The following is a 20,628-nucleotide window of genomic DNA, read 5'->3' as shown; positions in this document are numbered from 1 at the left end:
TGGGAAGCATAGCTGTATACAAATCCACCTGAGGCCCCTCCCCTTCCCACCCCCTCCAGGCTCATCTTTGGCCATTTTGGGGGGGGGGGGGTCAGGTCAACATGACCGTATATGGTCGTATCACCCAATACATGTTTAACAAATTTGAAAAATACATTAAAAAATAACTTTCACCCTTTCAGGAAACCCTTTCAGGGCCATCATGAAACTCCTGGGTTTCGTGAAACCTTGGTTGAGAAAGCCTGAATTAGACAGATAGACATGTATGACTAGAAAAGCTATTCCAGGCAATCTAAAGAGAATACAGGCTACTTTTGATTACTCCTAAATAGGACCCGGGCCCGAGATAGAAGGTATTTATGTAATTTTAGTCACAGATACTATGTGGTATTGACTAAAATTACACAAATTACTGCATTCTTAAAATATGGATATACCCAAAAATCTCCTGAAAAAAGTGTTTCTTTTTGGTGAAGGAAAAGCCCATTTCAAACAATGAGAATGCCAGGTAGAAAGACATTAAAAAAAAGATTTAATTAATGTCCTGGTCTTGAAGCCACTGAGATTATATCATAAAAACATTTTCCAAATCACAAAGTGTACTTGACAAATTGCTTAATTTGTCAGTATAAACAGAACCATGGTAGACAGATAACAAAAATACAAAGAGCACAACAGTTACTATGTAAGCATGTACTAATAAGCCATGACAAAAATTGAGAGTCTTTTTCTCCACAACCTTATTTCAAATAATACAAAATACAGTTGTTTCTGCTCAACAACCAACAAAATATTTTCTAGCCATTGTTGGTTGTTGAGCAGAAACAACAGTATTTTGTATTATTTGAAATAAGGTTGTTTGAAAAAAAATACACAATTTTTGTCATTTTCTTAGTGCATGCTTACATAGTAACTGCTGTGCTGTTTGTATTTTTGTAATTTGTCACTATATCAGAACTTTTTAGGCAGTCAAAAAGCAAGGGATAAATTCTGAATTTGTGTGCCGTGAATGGCAGAAAATTTCAAGGATACCAAGTATGTAGACAGAGATGGCAAAAACTGTTGTGAATCTGGATGGAGCTGCAGAAAGAGGAGGGGGATGTTAAGTTCTGCTGAGAGAAATAACTCCATCCTCTGAGATTTTGAGTGGCATCTAAATCAGAATATTCTCAACCATTCAGAGATGCATGAGATCCAGCATTTTGTTTTCTATCAGCTACCAGTCAGATGCCACATGGAAGCTCAATAGCAAGCTATAATGGCAACATCCATGCTATTCCTAGCAACTGATACTCAGAGATATACAGTATAGTTACTCTATCCAAATTCCCCACTGAAATTCATAAGCACAGACAGGAGCAACTCTGCACGGAATTACACTGATACTGTACCATACTGGATATGACAACTGTACTTCTGGCTTCCTTTTTTTTTTTGCCATCAAGTCACATCTGACTTATGGAGACCCCGGAGATATTTACAAGGCAAGAGATGTTCAGAGGTGGTTTGTCATTGCTGTCTCTGTCACAACCCTGGTATTTCTTGGAGGTTGACTATCCCAGTATTAGCCAACCCTTTTACTGAGATGGAGCCCATAAAACATATACTCAAGTAAAGTATTTGGCAAATGGATTCTTAACTTCCGCCAAGTAGCATTACTAGGGACTTTGGATTCCTCACATAACTTCAGGACACCTGCAGTTTCCAGGCCTTGGAATATATTATAAATACTTACATACTGAGCACTTAACAGAGAAATAGAACGTGCATGTCACAAGTCTGTACCAACTGTGCTTAGCTTTTGAGATGATCAGGATAGCCTGTGCTTTCCAAGTCAGGGCACATATAAAGTCAAAGATTATTTTATTTCTGCTATATTTGTATTGTGTACAGTACAGTTTACTGGTCTGCTTCCCCTCTGATATTTGTGATGGCTTTTTCTCATGAGGCGCAGTCCCTGCTTAGTTAGTTTTGTTTGTTATCTGTAAGTATAGAGATTCCTTGTTCTGAAACCTATAGCTTCTTGCTTATAAACACCCATCTTTGTCTTCATGAACCTGAGATCAGAATCACACAGAGCTGGAAGAGACTACAATGGGGCATTCAGTCCAGCTCTCCTACCTTCTCATGGACTTAAAACACACACACTCCTGACAGGTGCTCATTCAATTTCCCCCTAAAAATTTAAACGAAAGAGACTCCACCACCCTCTGAGGCAATATTCCATCTATGAACAGCCCTCACCATTAGAAAATGCTTTCTAATACTTAACTGGAACTCTTTTCCTGTAATTTGAACTCATTGCTCCTAGTCCTTGTTAACAAGTTGGCCCCCTCTTCAACATGTCTACCTTTTACATAAACACAGCTATCATATCACCAAGCTACACATAACTCCAACTCTTTCGACTTCTCGTAAGACATGGATTCCAACAGCTCAACCATCTTAGTCGCCCTTCTCTGAATATGTTCCAACTTTTCAATATCCTTCTTGAACTGTGGCACCAAGAACTGGACACAACATTCCTAATGAGGTCAAACCAATGTGGAATAGAGTGGTATTATAACTTCCCTTGTTCGATTCTATGTTTCTAGCAATGCAGCCTAATATTGCACTAGCCTTCTTAGTTGCCATATCACACTGTTGGCCCATATTCACCTTATAGTTCACCGGAACTCCTAAGGTGCTTTCACAAGTAGTACTGTCAAGCCAGGTATGTTATATTTATGTGTCACACTTACTTATTATTATTTTATTTATTAGATTTATTTCCTGCCACTCTTGGCATGCCGACTCATGGCAGGTTACACTATAAAACCCCGCACCAATAAAAAACCTTTAAAAATAATATTACGCAATACAGTGTGGCAGTAAAAAAATCAATCCTTCCCTATAACAGTACACCTGCTGCCAGGCTGGCAGAGGACTATATCAGCCAGTCACCACCCATGGTGATCCAAAAACAGGTGGTATTTCTTCAGGGGAGGGCACCAGATCTTCCTCCTACACTGGCCTTAACTATAGACCTGGTGGAAGAACTCTGTCTTACAGGCCCTGTGGAAATCTGGTAGCTCCCGCAGGGCCCACAGCTCTCCCGGAAACTCATTTCACCTGATAGGGGCCAGGACTGAAAAGATCCTGGCCCTGGTCGAGGCCAGGCAAGCTTTTCTGTGTCCGGGAATGACCAACAAGTTGGTACCTGCAGAGCGCAAATCCCTGTGGGGGGTGTAGGGCAACAGATACGTAGGTCCCAGACTGCTAAGGGCCTTAAAGTTTAAAACTAAAACCTTGAACCTGATCTGGGCTGCAACTGGCAACCAATGCAGGTGCCTCAGCACAGGCTGGATATGGGCCCTCCAATGTGTTCCTGTGAGGACCCTAGCAGCCACATTTTGCAACAACTACAATTTCTGGGTCAGGGACGAGGGCAGGCCCACGGTAGAGCGAGTTCTGCCATCCCAAGGCAAAGCAAAAGCATTGATTTCTATGGAGAAGGATATAACTTTAGGACATCTTACCTGCAGCTGTAAATTGTAACATATAAAATGATTAATAATCTGATATTGGACGAAGTTTATCTTGTTTGAATGTTGATAGCCAATTTCTCAAAGATTTTATCAAGAGGTCCCCTGAAGGTATTTTACTATAGAATAAGAAGACCGTGAATTTCTGCCTGGTTCTGATTATCATTTTATTCAACATCCTATCAAAAATCTGTGGGAACTGTGTTATTGTTTCTCCTCAAGAACTTTTTCCGGGGCTGAGTACTCATCCTCCCTACGGTTTTGTTTGAAGATTGGTATGGAAAGGTTCTACTTGTTTTGCTGTTTGGAGTCTTGAGTGAAAGTGCTTGGTTTCTGCTAGACCTATAGGTTTCTGACAGATTATAAAGGGAGGTTAGGTCATTTCTGCTTCCTTTGAGCCTTTTTTGTTTCGAATTCCACAGGCTCCAATCCCAATCATAAGAGGAACCTGGTGGGACATAGGCGAACAAATGCCTATTTGAGTCTTATCTCAGCTCCAGCAGACACTCCCTGGTTTGCTTCCTGGCTCATTTCTAACCGAAAGGGCCACTCTCCATAAGAAATGGGGAGAGGTTTTGAGGAAGGTGAGTTGTGCCTTAGCCAGGGCTGCCCGATGGGGGAATTCCCTGTCACAGCTCAGGTTATCTACTGTAACTTTTGTGGTCAGTAGGATGGGGGACATTAAAAACTGCCATCAGGCAACACCATAATGTCACTCTACAGTTTTACCACAGAGTTTCAAGTGAGTACTTAGAAAGGCAAGACATTACTTCTTTTTCCCCCCTGGAAGCGTCATCATTTGCTGATTCTCAACGTCCCTGCCCCACCATGCTGCCTCTAGTTGCCAGCAACAGACTGGTACCACTAGTTCTAGCCCCTATGAAGCCTGCATGACCCCCAGTTCAAGAAGAAAACATACAGGATTGGGAATATTGGTTTGAGGATTGAGACAATCATACCTGTCTCTGATAGATGCCCCAGGCCCTGTTTCAGGCAATACTCTTGTTATGTGCTTTGAAACTGCTGTGCTTTAAGGGTGGACGGTGGGCACTTTGCTCAGGAAAGGAAGGCATCTTGGAAATGGGAACTCCACGGGCTTAACACTTTCCCTTGAAGGCACTGAAGAGAAAAAGCTAGCAGGTGTGATCCCACAGTCTCCGCTGTGTGGCAGCAGTACTAAAGCTAAACTGTGGGGGCAAATTCTGCTGCCCAGCAGCCAAACACTTGGTAGCCTCACCAGGAATAAAATCTGAGGTAAAAGATGGGAAGATGAGCCTTAAGGTCAGGAGCAGTTGAATGTGGAATGGTAGACAAGTCTGGGAAGGAGTGCAAAAGTAGAACTAACACACACACACACACACGGAAAATACTGTTGCTCTTAGGCCTGAGGCCTAGGAACAACTGCATGCTGAGCAGTGGGCCAATTGGAACATTGCTGGTAGTTAAAAAGACTCAAACTTTTAGTGCCAAAAAGGCTTGTGGCCTAGTATAAGCCAAGTGTTGAATGGTGGCCGGATGATTAAAAGAATGCTGAAGGCAAACAAAACAAACCAACCACCAACAAACAGGGAAAATTTGGCACCTCATAACTCCTAAGCCTTAGTAGTGGCCAAGAATTGTGGCAGCATGATTAAGAAAGGAGTGCTGAGAGAGAGAGAGAGAGAGGAAAATATGCAAAGGCTGATGCCTGATCAGGGCTGACTGAAGATAGATATATCATAAAGACAATGATTGAGGAGGTGCTCCATCTCCAGAATGGGATATTCTTGGGGCCTGGGAGGGGCAGAGTTAGGGAAGCGAATGGCGCTTAGCTAAGATGTGATCCCACAGACGTCCAGTCTCTGAAGCTGCCATTTTCTCCAGAGAAATTTATCTCTGTAGTTTGGAGATCAGCTGTAATTCTGGGAGTACTCTGGGCCCTACCTAGAAGTTGACAACCTGAGGGGTGGTATATAAATTGAATGAACAAACAAAATGAATAAATGTTATTTCCTTCACAAGCTATCTCGGATAAAAGACTAAAAAGGTTTGTCCTGTACTCATCCTGCCTTTCTGTACAAGATGGGATAAATAGAAGAGGATTGTGCAAACCCCAGAATTTCAGGATTATTTTGGAAAATCTGCCTCCTACTGGAAAAATCAGAGCCTACGCTTAATTGGGAGAAATTAAATATTATTTTGAACATGGCTCTGGTTGTTCAACGTTTCCTTGCATGTTTCCTTCCCAGCATGTTGCTGCAGGATTTTTCAGCTTGTTGCAGTTTTTTTTTTTTGTGATGGGATGAGGTATCTTTATTAAATGCACTAGATTATTGTTCCACATTTCTGCTTTGCATTCAACCTCAGAAGTGCGAGTACTGTGCTCTGTGGCCAGCTAATAGGCTTTTATATCTGAATTGAACTACATTTGTAGGTTAGTGCCATGTGAAAGACGACGTTTCAGTTGTGGCTGTATCCCAATGTGACGCTGTGCAACTATAAGAACTGATGTAGATTCTATTTTAGGGCAGAAATACAAGACCCCTGGTACTTTGCTTGACAAAACCCTAATGTAAATTAAAATCTCTATAGAAACTGGAACAGTAGAAAAAGCTCCTGATACCATTGCACTCTTGAACTGCTAGAAGGTAGTCACACTGTGCCCTGAGATTTCAAAAGAGAACTGGATAAAAATCTTCATCTATCGTTTTTTACATGATTTTAAGAGTCTCTCTTGAGAAAGTTGTGGAATATGTGTCAATTCTAAGAATGACACAATGGTTGATGAGACAAAAAGCTCTGTGAGGATTGAATGGATTTTAGCAGCTTGAGGTTTTTAGTATTTGGGCAGGCTACTCAAAATTCCATGAACAAGTTTGGCTAGCTCTGTTGCTCCAGCTTCCAGCTCCATTCATTATGAAGCTCTGCCAATGCGCTCTCCCTGGTGCACTACTTTCCTGTGAACTGTATGCTGAGGACAGGATCAGATAACAACTTTATTATACCGGCCCTGCCTCCCAGCCCCCCATGCTCTGCCGGTACATCTAAGTATTAATTAAAAAAAACAAACCTTTTCAATAAAAGAGACACGAGAGCAGTCAGAATTATATAGTAACATAAGAACTTTTGGCAATATCTGAAAGCATCATATTTGCCATGGAACAAACTATTGCTACCTCTTTGGCTATTTTTCTGCCAAGGTGTAACATGTATTACAATCACTTTGCACAGCAGCAATATCAAAAAAGTTTCTTACATTTAGACAAAGCATCAAGAACCCCACTCCACAACCTAAGGCTCTTAAGAATTGGAGTAGTCATGGCTTATATATATGGCCTCTTCTATGAAGTATATGTTAACAGTTTTTATATTTTAAAATCGGACCTTTTCCAGTTTGAAATTATTTTTAGCTTTATGATAACAGAAACAGTCATAGAGGGAGGGGGAAATAAATGATTAGGAAATGGCCTCCTTGACCCAAATTTCAACATTCAAAACATGATAAGCTCTGGGGTACTTTAGCAGCTAATCTGTCCTCTACCTACTGTCTATTTTCTTCCCCGCTCCTTTTTTACATATTCCGTGCCTCCTGGATGGCAATGAGCGCCATCCTCTGCAAAACCAAAAAACGAAAACACAAACTTAACAAAGTCAGGAACTCAAAAGTTGAGCTATAAAACAAAGTAAAAACTATATTTTAAAAAAACTATACAGATCTAATTGTACATGAACAGACCAAACACATTTGTATAGTTTTTTAAATATCGTTTTTACTTTGTTTTTAACCTAATATTGGTGCGCTTTAATAAATAATTGTTAAAATTTTATATTGTTTTATAGTTCAACTTTTGAGTTCCTGAGCTCCATCCTCACCAGGCTCTCTCCCCCCACCCCATGTACAAAGTTATATTTTTCTGCATATCCAGGGATTCACCTGAATATTAACAAGTCCCTACTTAGTATGTGTGTGGCCATTTTGCAGCTCTGCTGATGGGCATGGTTGGAAGCCTGTGTGGAACTGTAGTAGGAGCAAGGCACTGGGAAATTTCTCCTGACCAAATCTCTCTTTACGGGTTACTTTACACTTTTAGGACCAATGTCACAGAACCAGTTGGCTATCTTGTTATTGTATAAAATGGGTCTGGGAAGACAGTTCTTTTTTTGAAAGTTGAGCTGTGATAACTGTTTCACACAAATGCAGTATTAAGTGATGTAGCAATTATTATGAAATAAACACGTTGATGCCAATTGTTCCTCAGGCAGCAGCACTTCACGATAGCAATGGGAAACTGAGGTTGTGAAAAAAATGTTGCTCACTGCTTGTATTTCTGTCTTTCTCTGCCAGCGGACCCTGTTGTGCAGATTGAAGGCAACCCACACTGTTGTTTCTTCAACTTCAGCCCCAAGATTATGTTCACCAAGGTGGTAAAAGCACAGTTGTGGGTGTATCTGCGGCCTGTTCAGCACACCTCCACAGTGTACCTACAGATCCTGCGCCTCAAGCCAGTGACAGAAGATGGCAGCCGCCACATCCGTATCCGCTCACTCAAGATTGACCTGAATTCTCGCATTGGCCACTGGCAGAGCATTGACTTCAAACATGTGCTGCAGAACTGGTTCAAGCAGCCACAGAACAACTGGGGTATTGAGATCAATGCTTTTGATCCGAACGGGAATGACCTGGCTGTCACCTCACTTGGGCCTGGTGCTGAAGGTTTGGTGGGTAAACAGGAACATGCTTGGCCTTCTTCTTTCACCTTCCTAACTCGTAACACAGCAGAGTTGCCAGCTCTGGGTTGGGAAATTCCTAGATATTTGTGGGCAGAGCCTGGGAAAATGGAGTCTGGGAAGGGGAGGGTGCTCAGTAGGGATGGGATCCTATAGAGTTCACTATCTAAAGCTGCCATTCTTCCCCCAGGGAAATCAGTTGTATTTCTGGGTGAACCCCTGGGCCTACTGGGAGGTTGGCATTCCTATAATACAAAATATGTTCTACTAGTTAATAGAATCATAGAGTTGGAAGGGGCCATACAGGCCATCTAGTCCAACTTCCTGCGTTGAGCCCAAAGCATCCTAAAGCATCCAAGAAACGTGTGTATTCAACCTTTGCTTGAAGACTGCCAGTGAGGGGGAGCTCACCACCTCCTTAGGCAGCCTATTCCACTGCTGAACTACTCTGACTGTGAAAATTGTTTTCCTGATATCTAGCCTATATCGTTGTACTTGTAGTTTAAACCCATTACTGTGTGTCCTTTCCTCTGCAGCCAATGGGAACAGCATCCTGCCCTCCTCCAAATGACAACCTTTCAAATACTTAAAGAGGGCTATCAGAGATAAGAGATATTGTAAAGCAGTATCTAATCAATTAACTGACTTACTGAAGCAAAATTCTACAAATTATATAGATTTTTAGATATACACATTACAGAATTAGCTGAGTTTAGCCATTCTTAAACTACTCTTTTATGCAAACAGCCATTTTAGTTAGGAGTTTTAATTTTTCTTAACAATGTGATGAGGTTTACCAGATTAACTGAAACCTTGTTACAAAATGCACATGGGTTTGCAATCAGATACAGCACCCAACCTTCCCTAGAAGTATCTATTCTCCCTATTCTTTTTGATGGGAGCTTCCTTTATTACACATGATCACACACTGCCTACAAATCAATCTCTTGGTCTGTTGAGTCAGATTACTTCACTTTTATTTATTATTTTCCTAGCATCAGCTGATGGGTCAGAGTCACATACAGCAGTTTCTTAAGGAACATGTAACCCATCAGGTTTAACCATCATTCCTTATTGTCACTCACTATGCTTTGTCTTTTCAGAGGGGAAAAAAGCAATATTTAAGGCTGCTGGTGGGAACTGTATAAATTATTGGATACTGTAATAAGTGATATAGGCTTGGAGGAAAGATGGATTGTTTAGCAAGGACAGATAAGGGTAGATGGATGAGGATGAACAGTATTGGTTAAAGGGAGATGAATATATTAATAAGCTTGGCTTAAAGGATGGACAGGGCGAGAGACGGATGGACAGATGGGGCTAAAAGAGTAGTTTATGGGTAGATTAATTTGGGTGGAGCTGACCTGCCACAAAATTATGCCCCTTTGGTTGGTTTTTCCTTTGCGCTACTCATCCCTTGTAGTAGGGGATGGGCAAGTAGACTGTTTATAAACTCACATCTGTTGTGTTTTCTCCTTTCCAATCCCACCCCCAGCACCCCTTCATGGAGCTGCGTGTGCTGGAGAACAACAAACGGTCCCGGCGGAATCTGGGCCTAGACTGTGATGAGCACTCAACTGAGTCACGGTGCTGCCGTTATCCACTGACCGTTGACTTTGAGGCATTCGGCTGGGATTGGATTATCGCCCCCAAGCGGTACAAAGCCAACTACTGTTCAGGCCAGTGTGAATATATGTTCATGCAGAAATATCCCCACACCCACCTGGTGCAACAGGCCAATCCCCGGGGTTCAGCAGGGCCTTGCTGTACACCCACTAAGATGTCCCCCATCAACATGCTGTACTTCAATGATAAACAGCAGATCATCTATGGCAAAATCCCTGGCATGGTTGTTGACAGGTGTGGATGCTCTTAAACCCCCTGCCTGTCCTGTCACTCTCTTTTCCTGATCCCCCTGGATTCCTGCTTCGATGATGCACCCTGACACTGATGAATCCATTCCTTAGCATTTTAAAACATTTTTGAAGAGGAAATAATGGTGAAAAAATAACAAGACAAATAGAATTTGTATTGAAAATCTCTGAAGTGACATCATGCACTGTGCAATAATCAAAACAGACGTCACGTTACTGGAGAGAGGATGAGTTGGCTTGGATCAATACTTCCCTCCCTGAGGTAGATCTGAAAGGAGCATTCTTTTCTTCCTCTCCAAAACCCTTTGTTTGACCCATCACTGCTCAAGCTTTATTTTTACTGGCGTTCTCTCTTTCTTCCCCACCGTCTTTCTCTCTTGAACTGGGAGCAAAAAATAGTTATATGGTAAAAAAAAAAAGTTCATCAGAAAGAGAGAGACTTTTCAACCCGTTTACAAACAGCGAAAGCTTCCTAGATTGTGATTGTTAAGTTAAATAAAATGTTGTATGGAGCTATAGAGATAAAGAGGAGAAAAAGAGGTAAATATTTTGTATTAAGATGAAGAAAGGAGAAGGGAACCAGCCAGCTTGGGGGACATTTGGTATTTTGCTTTGAGGTTTTATGGGGGAGGGAGTGTATGGTGTGGGAATTTAGGGTTGCTGAACCTGCCTGCCTTTTGAGAGACAGAATCCCTGAAGAGACAGGAGACTCCAAAGAAACCGAAAATGGGATCAACTTGGAATGCTTCCGTGTGTTTCATGGTTGCAAGAGGTGATGTTGGAATGGAAACATATCTGAGACACAGAAGGGTCTTGAGGAGCTGTCTTGTTGGAGGGGAAATTCTTACTAATAGCTCCTTTTTAGCTTCAGTGCCACTGCACTCAATGATCCCGCAACTCTTGTAAAATATAAACCCAATTCAATTAATTCAGACTTCACATGGCGTCCACCATGAATGCATCCTGGCAGTAGTGAGTAAAGGACCATGTGGGAAAGTTTTGTGCAGGTGAGGACAAAAGTCTCAGTTCTATTTTTCTCTCGTAGTACTGTTTATTTATTTATTTTTTTGGCATTATTTGAACCATCACATAGAAGAAACCTTACTATCAGAACAGGGGTATTTTCAAGATACAATTGAGGAAAGGCCAAATCTCCTCTATTTCTTTCTTAATTCTTGACAGTAGGGCTTTACTAGTTCAAGCACCACTTCTACATAATGTTTATGTAATTAAAATCTCCATAAATATGGTGGAACGAGAGCCTTTTCTTTGCTAACCGCTGAACTGAAAATGACCAATCAAATTTGTTTTGCCCAAGTGCAGTTCTTCTTTTTTAAGAGCTTGTGGTGTTAGGCAGTTCTTTAGAGACAAAGCATTTCCTGGCATCAAACGCTCTGTAAGACTGCATCTTCTCTTCTGCACATCCACTGTTATATCAGTGTTTTATGTTTCATTTTTAAATGCACTTATGTATATTTTACTCCATTTCCAATCTCTTTTAAAACTGTAGTCTAACTTTCCCCCAACTCACAATACTGAGCAATTCAGCTTCTAAACTCTAGGATCAAAAGGCCCAAGATCAGTGTGTCACTGAGGAACGTGAACCTACACAAAAGTTGGGATGGCTTGTAGCTAGAAAAGCATCAAGTACATGGTACTGTTTCAATTACTTTCATTCAGAGAATTGATGTTACATCTCCCTGGAGCAGGCTGGAGATAGGCCTTGGGATAATGGCAACTGTCATCTTTGAAGCTATTATATTCCCTGCTGTTTGACAGCTATTGACAGGACTGTGGCTAGAACAGATTTCACATGCAGGGTCAGGAGCCTGAAAATGAAATGGGAGAGGAAAGTTTAGACAGAAGAAGCTCTTGTGGTGAACAGATAATTTCAGAATTTTTCTGGTGTTATTTGTGTAATCTTTGATTGGGAACTGAAGTGTAGATATATAATGCAACTGAATATTGTTGCAAGCTGAACACCCAAATAATATCGTATTAGTCACTGGTTCAAATCCTGTGTATGAAAACAGAACATATTACTATTTGATAGCTACTAGTGTCCAGCCATTTTCCACTGAATTTCTTTTTGCAAAAGTTACACAATTTTGAGAACTTCCTAATGAGGGGAGGGGACGGGACACATTTGGTCAATTAGAACTGGAAGCAGCCAAATTATAGATTAAAAAGTCACAGATAATTTTCTCAAAGGCTGAAACATATTGAGAGATGAGATGGTGTTTATATCAGGGTTTTTTCCTTGCAGAAGACTAAGATAATCTATGCAAATAAGAAGTTAGGTAGAAGAAAGAAAGGTCTCACTGTGACTCTAACTAGAATGGGCCTATAAATCTCTATTTTTGAGGTCAATGTATGGATTCAGGTTTAATTGTATGAGATTCCTATTGGCAAAGTATTCAGTGAAAGATATCAATTTTTCAGTTACTGAATGGAAAAACAGAAGAGACTAATCAAGTGAGAGCAATCTCTGAAGTAAAGTCCTTTTTGTTTTCATACATTTGTACACAGGTTTCCTACAAGACCTGTTCCTTCTTTTTCTTCTGTTGATCTCTGAAATTGCACCAAACTGGAACAAACACTTGGATTCAGACTACTCATACCATTGTGGCGTCTTCACTTCCTTTTGCTATTTTCTTGACAGTATGAAATCAGGATCCCTGTTTCTTCAGAGTTCAGCAGTTCCTGCTTCTTGAGGCTTGTTTCTCAACTTCCCTGCTGGGGCTGTCTAGCTAGCTGCTGTGGGCCATGATGCAACCCTTCAGAAATGCCTATCATGGGTCTGGAACCCAGGCGTGGAGGTGACAGACTGGAGGGGAGTCTATAGCAGAACTGGAGCCAACTATTTATCCAAGATTTTTTTTTTTTTACATAGACAATTTTCATCCAACTGTTAGTTCGCCTGTCCGGATTACAGCTGCTTCATTCCATTCAAACAGCTAAAAATAAGTTTTTTTCCCTGCAGAAATTCTGACTATGGATAGGATGGATGCAGAAAATGAGGTCAAATGAGACCACCCCTCCATCAAGATCATATTTACTCTACTGAAGATTGCCCGTGCCATTCTAGCACTTATTGTATAACAGTTAATCTGGGAATCTCGGCACTGAGCCTGATTGCTGTGTGGAACAACTTTATTCTTTTTCTAGGATCATTACTACTCTTGAATCTTTGCTGTACTGCTCTGAAATTACCAAGTACGAGATCAGTAGCCAATCCTTAGACAAAAGAATCCAGGAAATCAATTATGTAGATGCATGAGATGAGATGCTGTAGAAAATCTAAACTCCCCTCTCCTACCTCTCCCATGTTGCTAGGGAGTACATTGCTGCTCTAGCAGAGCAGAGTCTTAGCACTTCTCATGGGTTTTAACCCTAAATACCAAAGAAGGGAGCAGTCCCTTGCCCAAGGTTGCACAGAAAACAGCTCCTGACCCTTTTGAGCTACACTGCCTCTTTCTCTAGCACTTATAGACTGAAGCGCTTCACCCTTTTTCAAAGCACTCATCAAACATGCTTTTTCAGGTTGATGAACACATGGTAAATTATTAAACAGTAGGTGCAAATGAATGGAGAGTTTAGGTACCTACAGAAAAAAAAGCTCTGCAAAGGCAGTCTTTTAATGGGGTCTTCCAGTGTTTGGAGCTCCCTTGATTCTTTAAGTTTATATGAAAATTCCATAGCCTTTAAATCCCTCAGCCACTCTTAGGTCTTACCCTCATCTCTCGTTTCTGCAGCCTGAACTCTTGACAGAATGTTGAAACCCATTAAAAGGTTGAATCTGCAATGGAGACCAAACTGCAAACTTGCCCTCACAGTGGACCATATAGCTACACACAAGTAGAATGATAAAACGTATCTGAAAAATAGGTGCTATATTTCTATCCCAGCAATGAAATGCTGGGAGGATGAACAAATTATATATAGCATGAGAACAAACTAAGGAGACTACAGATTCCAGCAGTCCGACATTACTGTCCTCAATATTGTTATGAGAGCAGATCTTTCAGTGATATAGAGAAATGCCGTTCTCTTACTTTCCAGTCTTAATTTGAAGGGGAATAAAAACGTACGTCTCTCAGAATTGCCGTCTCTGCGAATCTGCAAGGAACTTGGGACTACTGTTCATAGTGAACTGCCCTTTAAACTTAATGGAAACTGTGAGTTTAGATGTCACATTCCTTAATATTATTGTGTGTCAGGTATGTTGAAGGAGATATTCTTCAGCAATACTATAATCCAGCCCAGTTCCACATTAACATGATTTTTAAAAAGTGTTATGTTGTTGGATTGGGAGAGAAACAATTAGGTTGTTCCTATAAGCTATTGCTTTGCCTTGGGATCTTCCAGGATGGTCAATTCTATGCTTTGTAAAATCAGAGCATATAATATGCCAATTGATGAGGGAGTTATAGCCTCACGTATTTGGGAATAGGCACACAGAAGGGCTATAACCATGCAGTGAGCCATGGGCTCAGGCAGGTACAGTCAAATGTCTTTTCCTTGCAGCCCATTCTTTGATTCCAAGAATATTCATTTGCTTTCTCTTCTCACTTCTGTTGACTTCAGCAGTTCATTTTAGAAAGAAATTATTCCTCTATACCCACCAGCCAGCACTTAGGTTTGTAAACTTCCTCTGGCAATAAAGACAATTTGATAATCAGAATTCTGTTGATATGCCTACCTTTTTCTTTCCGGATTCAATGGAAGGACCATTCAATGCTGTCTACAATGGAAGGACCATTCAGTGCTGTCTACTGTGTAGCAGAAATTATTCACAGATGCAAGAGCTCTCAAACTCAAGTCTTTCTTCCCATAAGCAGCATGCTCTGGTGTTTTCCCTCTAGAACACTGCAAACACCATCTACAAGGAATGATGTCTTGTGTACATACGTTGTGGTACTATAGGCTCTGGCCTGTATCAACTTGTTCCTGAGAAATCTGGCTTAATTTTTTCCAGATCAGTGTTCTAGCCTTCATGCAGGCAGACAGCATCTGGTCAAGGCTCAGAAATGAAGGTGATATTCCCTCTTGTTAGGAGGCAGGTATCTATCCCCTAAGTAGCACCAGGTTACATCTCATATCCTTAGTATTGTCTGTGTGCTTCTGGAAGTGCAGAATTGAAGTCCATATATTTTGCAGAGCCCATCTCATTGATTTTATGGCAACGCACTGTTCATGATACTTTATAGTTCTAGAAAGAAGTTGAAAAGAGGGAAATGTATACTAAAAATTCTGATATCAGTTCTTAGACCTTGTGCCAGGTAGCATTCCCTAGAGGAACCTAAAGATAGCATTAGAAAATTTTGCTGAACAAATTTACAAGGCTGTTTTGCTTCTGAGGTTGTGATAAGAATACTTGGAAAAGGAATCTAAGAAAACTCAATACAGATGACTACATGCAAATCTGAGACAGTAAATTCATGAAATAACTTTTGAGGTATCTTCACAGCCTGCCTGGCCCAATAGGGCATTATTTCTCTCTGAACATCCACCCAACACTATTATGTGGAACTCTATTAAGCATATCAAAGACCTCACCAATATTTCCATTTAAAACACTTGTTAAAGAGGAGTATCAGGTTAGGACCCTCCAAAGCCTACTCTTAATCTGCTGAAATCAGTCAGGACCTGGCTTATGTTATGGTTATCAAATACTTAACTCTAAGGTGATGTTCTTAGATGACCTGGAATTGCACAAGCTACATGCTTTGCAATACACATACTTTTCCTCCTGGAAACAAAAAGAGGGGAAGTGAGTGACAAAGCTATTTTTAATAAGTATAATTTCCTATTGGTTGCTTTGTTCAGCTGTGGGGTCAACTAGGGGGGGTATACACATCACTGTGGAAAACTGAGATGAAAATGATCAAACTGTAACCCTGGGAGTTGGGCTGCTTCCAGTGGGTCATCTCCAAATGGTTATTTTTTAAGGCAGTCCTGCTCTCCAAAATATATTTCAGCTATGTGTTTTGCTGATTTAGTCAGCAGGGGGAAGAGCAATAGTTTCAAACATGTTAAAGCAGTTTTCATTTTGATTATTTTAAGTATCGAAAGCAGAGACTTAAATCAACTATGAAAGTTTGTTTTTATTCATTCATTATAAATTTGTGTGACCAGCTGTCTTAGGAGATCATGACAACCAGGAGCTGATTAAATATTATTATTTTCTTCTTTTTTAAAAAACAAAGCACCCCATTACACTGCAGTCTCAAAGGTCAGAAGAGGACAAAATCTTCTCTTATTATTATATCAAATGTAAATTGCATTTTGGCTAATGCATATGTCATGATTATAGAATATTTACAGGGCAATCCTAAACAGAGTTACACCATTCTAAGTCCATTGATCAATGTGCACAGAAGGGTCTGTTTAGGATTGCACAGATTTAATGTTATGTGGTACCCTTCTAGAATCTTACATAGAAAGAAAAAAAGTCTCAGTAGAGCAAATAAAATGTTCATATATTAGTATAATTTTCTGCAGACTGTTTCCCTAGCAGTCCTCTATTGGTCCATGCGCTCGAAGTCACCAGGGATTTTTTGAGAGATGTGCAATCTCATATGAATTCTTACTCAAACGTTTGTGTTCAGTTACACAAGAATGCTTAGGACTGCAGCCTGTGTAAGCAATGATATAGTCAATTCCAATGAACACTAGCATCCTTGTACATGAAAAGCCCATCCTTCCACATCAAACACTATACCAAACACAGGGCAGGTTTCTCCTGAAACATGGATGCTTTCTTTCTGGGATTTGGGTGGTTTGATTTTCCTCTCCCCTTTCTACTGCCCAATGGTGCTAAACTAGAAAGACAAGATCCAAATCACCTGCTATTAATGGCTTTCTCCAATGGGATAGTATTTTGCTTTGGGTAATCTGACTCACAAAAGGCAGACAGGTATGGTTATTTTTGGATGTATGCTTGTAAATATCAGTCCTACAAGTATATTATTATTTACTTCTTTGTTACTGTGCATAAATGTCATAGAGGGGTGTGTGTGTTTGTGTGTATGAGTGTGTGAGAGGGAGAGTGTGTGAAAATGAAGAAATGAGTTTGAGGATGATAACACGGACTGAGTTATTTTTTATTTTAATCACATGACCAAAAGGCCATTCACTGGTTGAGATTGTTTTTGTTTGTTTGTTTGTTTTTGATCACATGACCAAACACAGCACTTGAACATCAAAATAAATTTTAAAATATAAAAAAAAAATTAAAATATATATTAAAAAAAAGAGTTCAGAGCTTTTCACTCCGATCCTGCATTTGGGACATGCATAGCTGTTATCTCAACCTTTCCAGATGGAAACCCATTGGCTGTCTTTAAGACAGGAGGCTGCCAGTGAGGGGAAGCTGGGATTCCAAGAGAAAAGCTAATGCCAATACAACAATATATCATGTCATACAATAACCTTATTTTCCCAAAAGGTGCAAGTTGATTTTAGGTTCATGGCTGATGTTAATCAACAGGGCCTTTTGTGTACTTGGTCAATGTGTCCACTCCACCATCATCCCAAGCTGTTGCCTTTCTCTACAAAATGGATGCCGGTTCACTTTGGAAGCAAGAGGCAGTCCCATCAGGACATTCGGGGAGATCTCAGAGACTTTGCAGGAGCGAAGCAAGGCGCCTGGACTTAAAAATGCTGAATGTTCACTGTAAAAATTTCTGTATTGAGAGACTGCTTTAGGCTAAGGTACCATTTGCACTATGGAAGGTTAAAGAAAATTTAAAGAGACTAGGATGGAGTTTCCCTTTTGTGACACGCCCTAGAGCTCAAGAGATACTTTTATGTTTGTGCTTTCTTTTTGTAATTGCTGTGTGTGAGGATTTGTGCGTATGAATCTTGATGTAGTTCCCTTCCTGTTGAAGGCAATTCCCTGTGTTGTTCTGCATTTCCAGCAATCAACCAAGCTGTTGTATCTGACTTCCAAGCCACAAAGTGTCTTGTTACTGCCATACCTCTGAACTCAACTTTCATATTTCTCCATGGAGTAACAAGTAGAAATTTCTGCTTGTTGTCACACTATCGGACCTCCTATAGAATTAGCCAGTCAGTGTTCAGCTAAACTGGGCTGCCCTAGGATGTCAAGGATGAAGGAGAAGAATCAGTCTTAAATAACGTTAGGGTAAGAACCTGAATGTAGACTTTTAGCATATTTTCAGACTGACCCTCACTTATTAAAAAACAAAAACAAACAGGAGACCTTCTAGCAAAGGTAAATGCATTTTGCAGGGAATCAGGAGCATATCAACTGATGGTAGTGGCGTAGAGTGGTAAGGCAGCAGAAATGCAGTCTGAAAGCTCTGCCCATGAGGCTGGGAGTTCAATCCCAGCAGCCGGCTCAAGGTTGACTCAGCCTTCCATCCTTCCGAGGTCGGTAAAACGAGTACCCAGCTTGCTGGGGGGTAAACGGTAATGACTGGGGAAGGCACTGGCAAACCAACCTTTATTGAGTCTGCCATGAAAACGCTAGAGGGCGTCACCCCAAGGGTCAGACATGACCCGGTGCTTGCACAGGGGATACCTTTACCTTTACCTTTAGTGGTTGGGTCTGATAAGTGGAATTCGGTCTCTAGAGAGGTGGCATATCAGTTTTGTAAACCAGTAATAAATAGGACCAACAGCCCTGGGAGCTGGGATTCCTTAACTCTCCTGCAAGAATCAGCACTGACTTTGATGTAATTTTGAGGCTAATCGACTATCTCTGTGTGGACAGGGATGAGACCTCTCTCTGCCGATGGTATGAAGCATAATTGGAATCACTAAATTCTACTGGTGAAGGAAATGCTGAAGGCACAAGAGGGATCAAGTCATTCCATACCAATGAATAAAAAGGAAACCTGTGTACTTTGTCTCTCTGCCAGCATTCAGCTGATTTAAAACATTTCATCATTTTACACCATAGTTTTTGACCCTGCTCAATTCTGTTTCTTAAATGGCCCCGCCGGCCTTTATCAGAGCAGCACAGTTCTGGTCTGTTTGACTCAACAGCTTGGGTGCTGGAGAAGAGCCCCGAGGCAAATGTTTTATCAAAAGTAAAAAAGTCTTCCTTCCTCAGCTGGAACAGTTCCTAGCTATTCACTTTGCCAACCCCCCCCCCCCCCCCAAGAAATGCATATATTTCAGGCAAGAGGTACCCACTATCTTCGTCCTGTTCCTGAGGACTTGCTGACTGAAAACACAGAAACTAAACTGAGGTGGCACTGATTTGCGAGGAAGTGGGCTCACAACAAATGGGGACCTTTGTAGCTATTCTTTCATATACATTTTAGAAGAAGAAAACTAGAGGAAAGCAAACAAAAATAAGGATTGCCTTGGCTATTTCTCTTCTGTGTTGTTGTATAAACTAATTTTTTCTGTAACTGGCTTTAGACTGTCAAGTATATCATAACCATTGCTTCTGTTGCCATTTCTCTTGGTCCTTTTTTAGATTTTTTTTGTACAATAAATATATATATATAGCAAACAGCATTTTCTTCTTTTAATGCATTGGCAAGGTTAGCTTTGTGTTTCCAGATAGTTCAGATAATTGTACTGTACTTTGGTTTTTTTTTTGGGGGGGGGGGAGGAACTGAAAGAGGATAGCAATGAAAAAGAACCGATGACTGTACTACACAGACTGCAGAGATGGGACTAGTGACTGGGTCTCAGAACCATGAATTGTATTTCCCCTGGAGAACAGGTGATACAGCATGGAAGCCATGACACTCAGCTACACAGAGTTAAGTCTACAAACATACTTTAATTTAGAAGACCATTATATTCTAAATCCTCTGCAATCCTCAAAATTTTGCATTAGTCCTCCCTTTCAGTTACTCACTTCTCCACATTTTAGTTTTACTCTGACCCTCTCTTTGGCTCCCCATGCCAATGGATCAGATACTATACCACCAGGACTCCTGGATCAGAATGCAGGAGAGAGAATCCTTTTTCTTTTCTTTTAAAGAGGAAGCGGCTTGTATGACTTTTCCCCCATCCACTACAGCAAGGGTAGTCAACCTGTGGTCCTCCAGATGTTCATGAACTACAATTCCCATGAGCCCCTGCCAGCGTTTGCTGGCAGGGGCTCATGGGAATTGTAGTTCATGAACATCTGGAGGACCACAGGTTGACTACCCCTGCACTACAGCACTCTTGTACTGAGCTAAAAGCTGCATTCAGGCTACATCTGAAAATATTCCTTAATGCCTCTCATTCCCCCCCCCCACTCCTATAATGATGCCAAATCATCAAAACTACTGCACTGGAAAACAAATTCCAAACAGCCCCCAGTAGCTTCCTATTCCTTTCCCTGATAAAGAGAGAAAGCAAATGTCACAATGAACGGGAGTAGCAGATAAGAGGAAACTCATAATATCTCGTTTATATTGAAATACTCTAAATAAAACCCCACAGAGGACTAGAGCCTGAACTGAATACTAGCCCAATTAGTTTGATGCTCATAAGCAACCACGCTGGTACCAGCCTGCTATTTGAGCACCAATCTCCAGCTAATTTCT

The 20,628-nt window shown here is 40.9% G+C and overlaps 1 protein-coding gene across 1 annotated transcript in view; it reads left to right on the top strand.

The window, feature by feature from the left end:
• Positions 1 to 10,904, top strand: part of GDF11 (growth differentiation factor 11) — a 28,633-nt gene extending 17,729 nt beyond the window's left edge. Inside the window, exons 2-3 of the mRNA XM_077328804.1 lie at positions 7,849 to 8,222; positions 9,727 to 10,904. Coding sequence (XP_077184919.1) covers positions 7,849 to 8,222; positions 9,727 to 10,107 — 755 coding nt within the window. The 3' untranslated portion in view covers positions 10,108 to 10,904. The remainder of the gene's footprint in view (positions 1 to 7,848; positions 8,223 to 9,726) is intronic.
• Positions 10,905 to 20,628: the final 9,724 nt, after the last annotated feature.

Source organism: Paroedura picta, chromosome 3 (genome assembly GCF_049243985.1).
Source record: "Paroedura picta isolate Pp20150507F chromosome 3, Ppicta_v3.0, whole genome shotgun sequence".
NCBI lineage: Eukaryota > Metazoa > Chordata > Lepidosauria > Squamata > Gekkonidae > Paroedura > Paroedura picta.
This window is presented reverse-complemented; position numbering and strand designations above follow the sequence as displayed.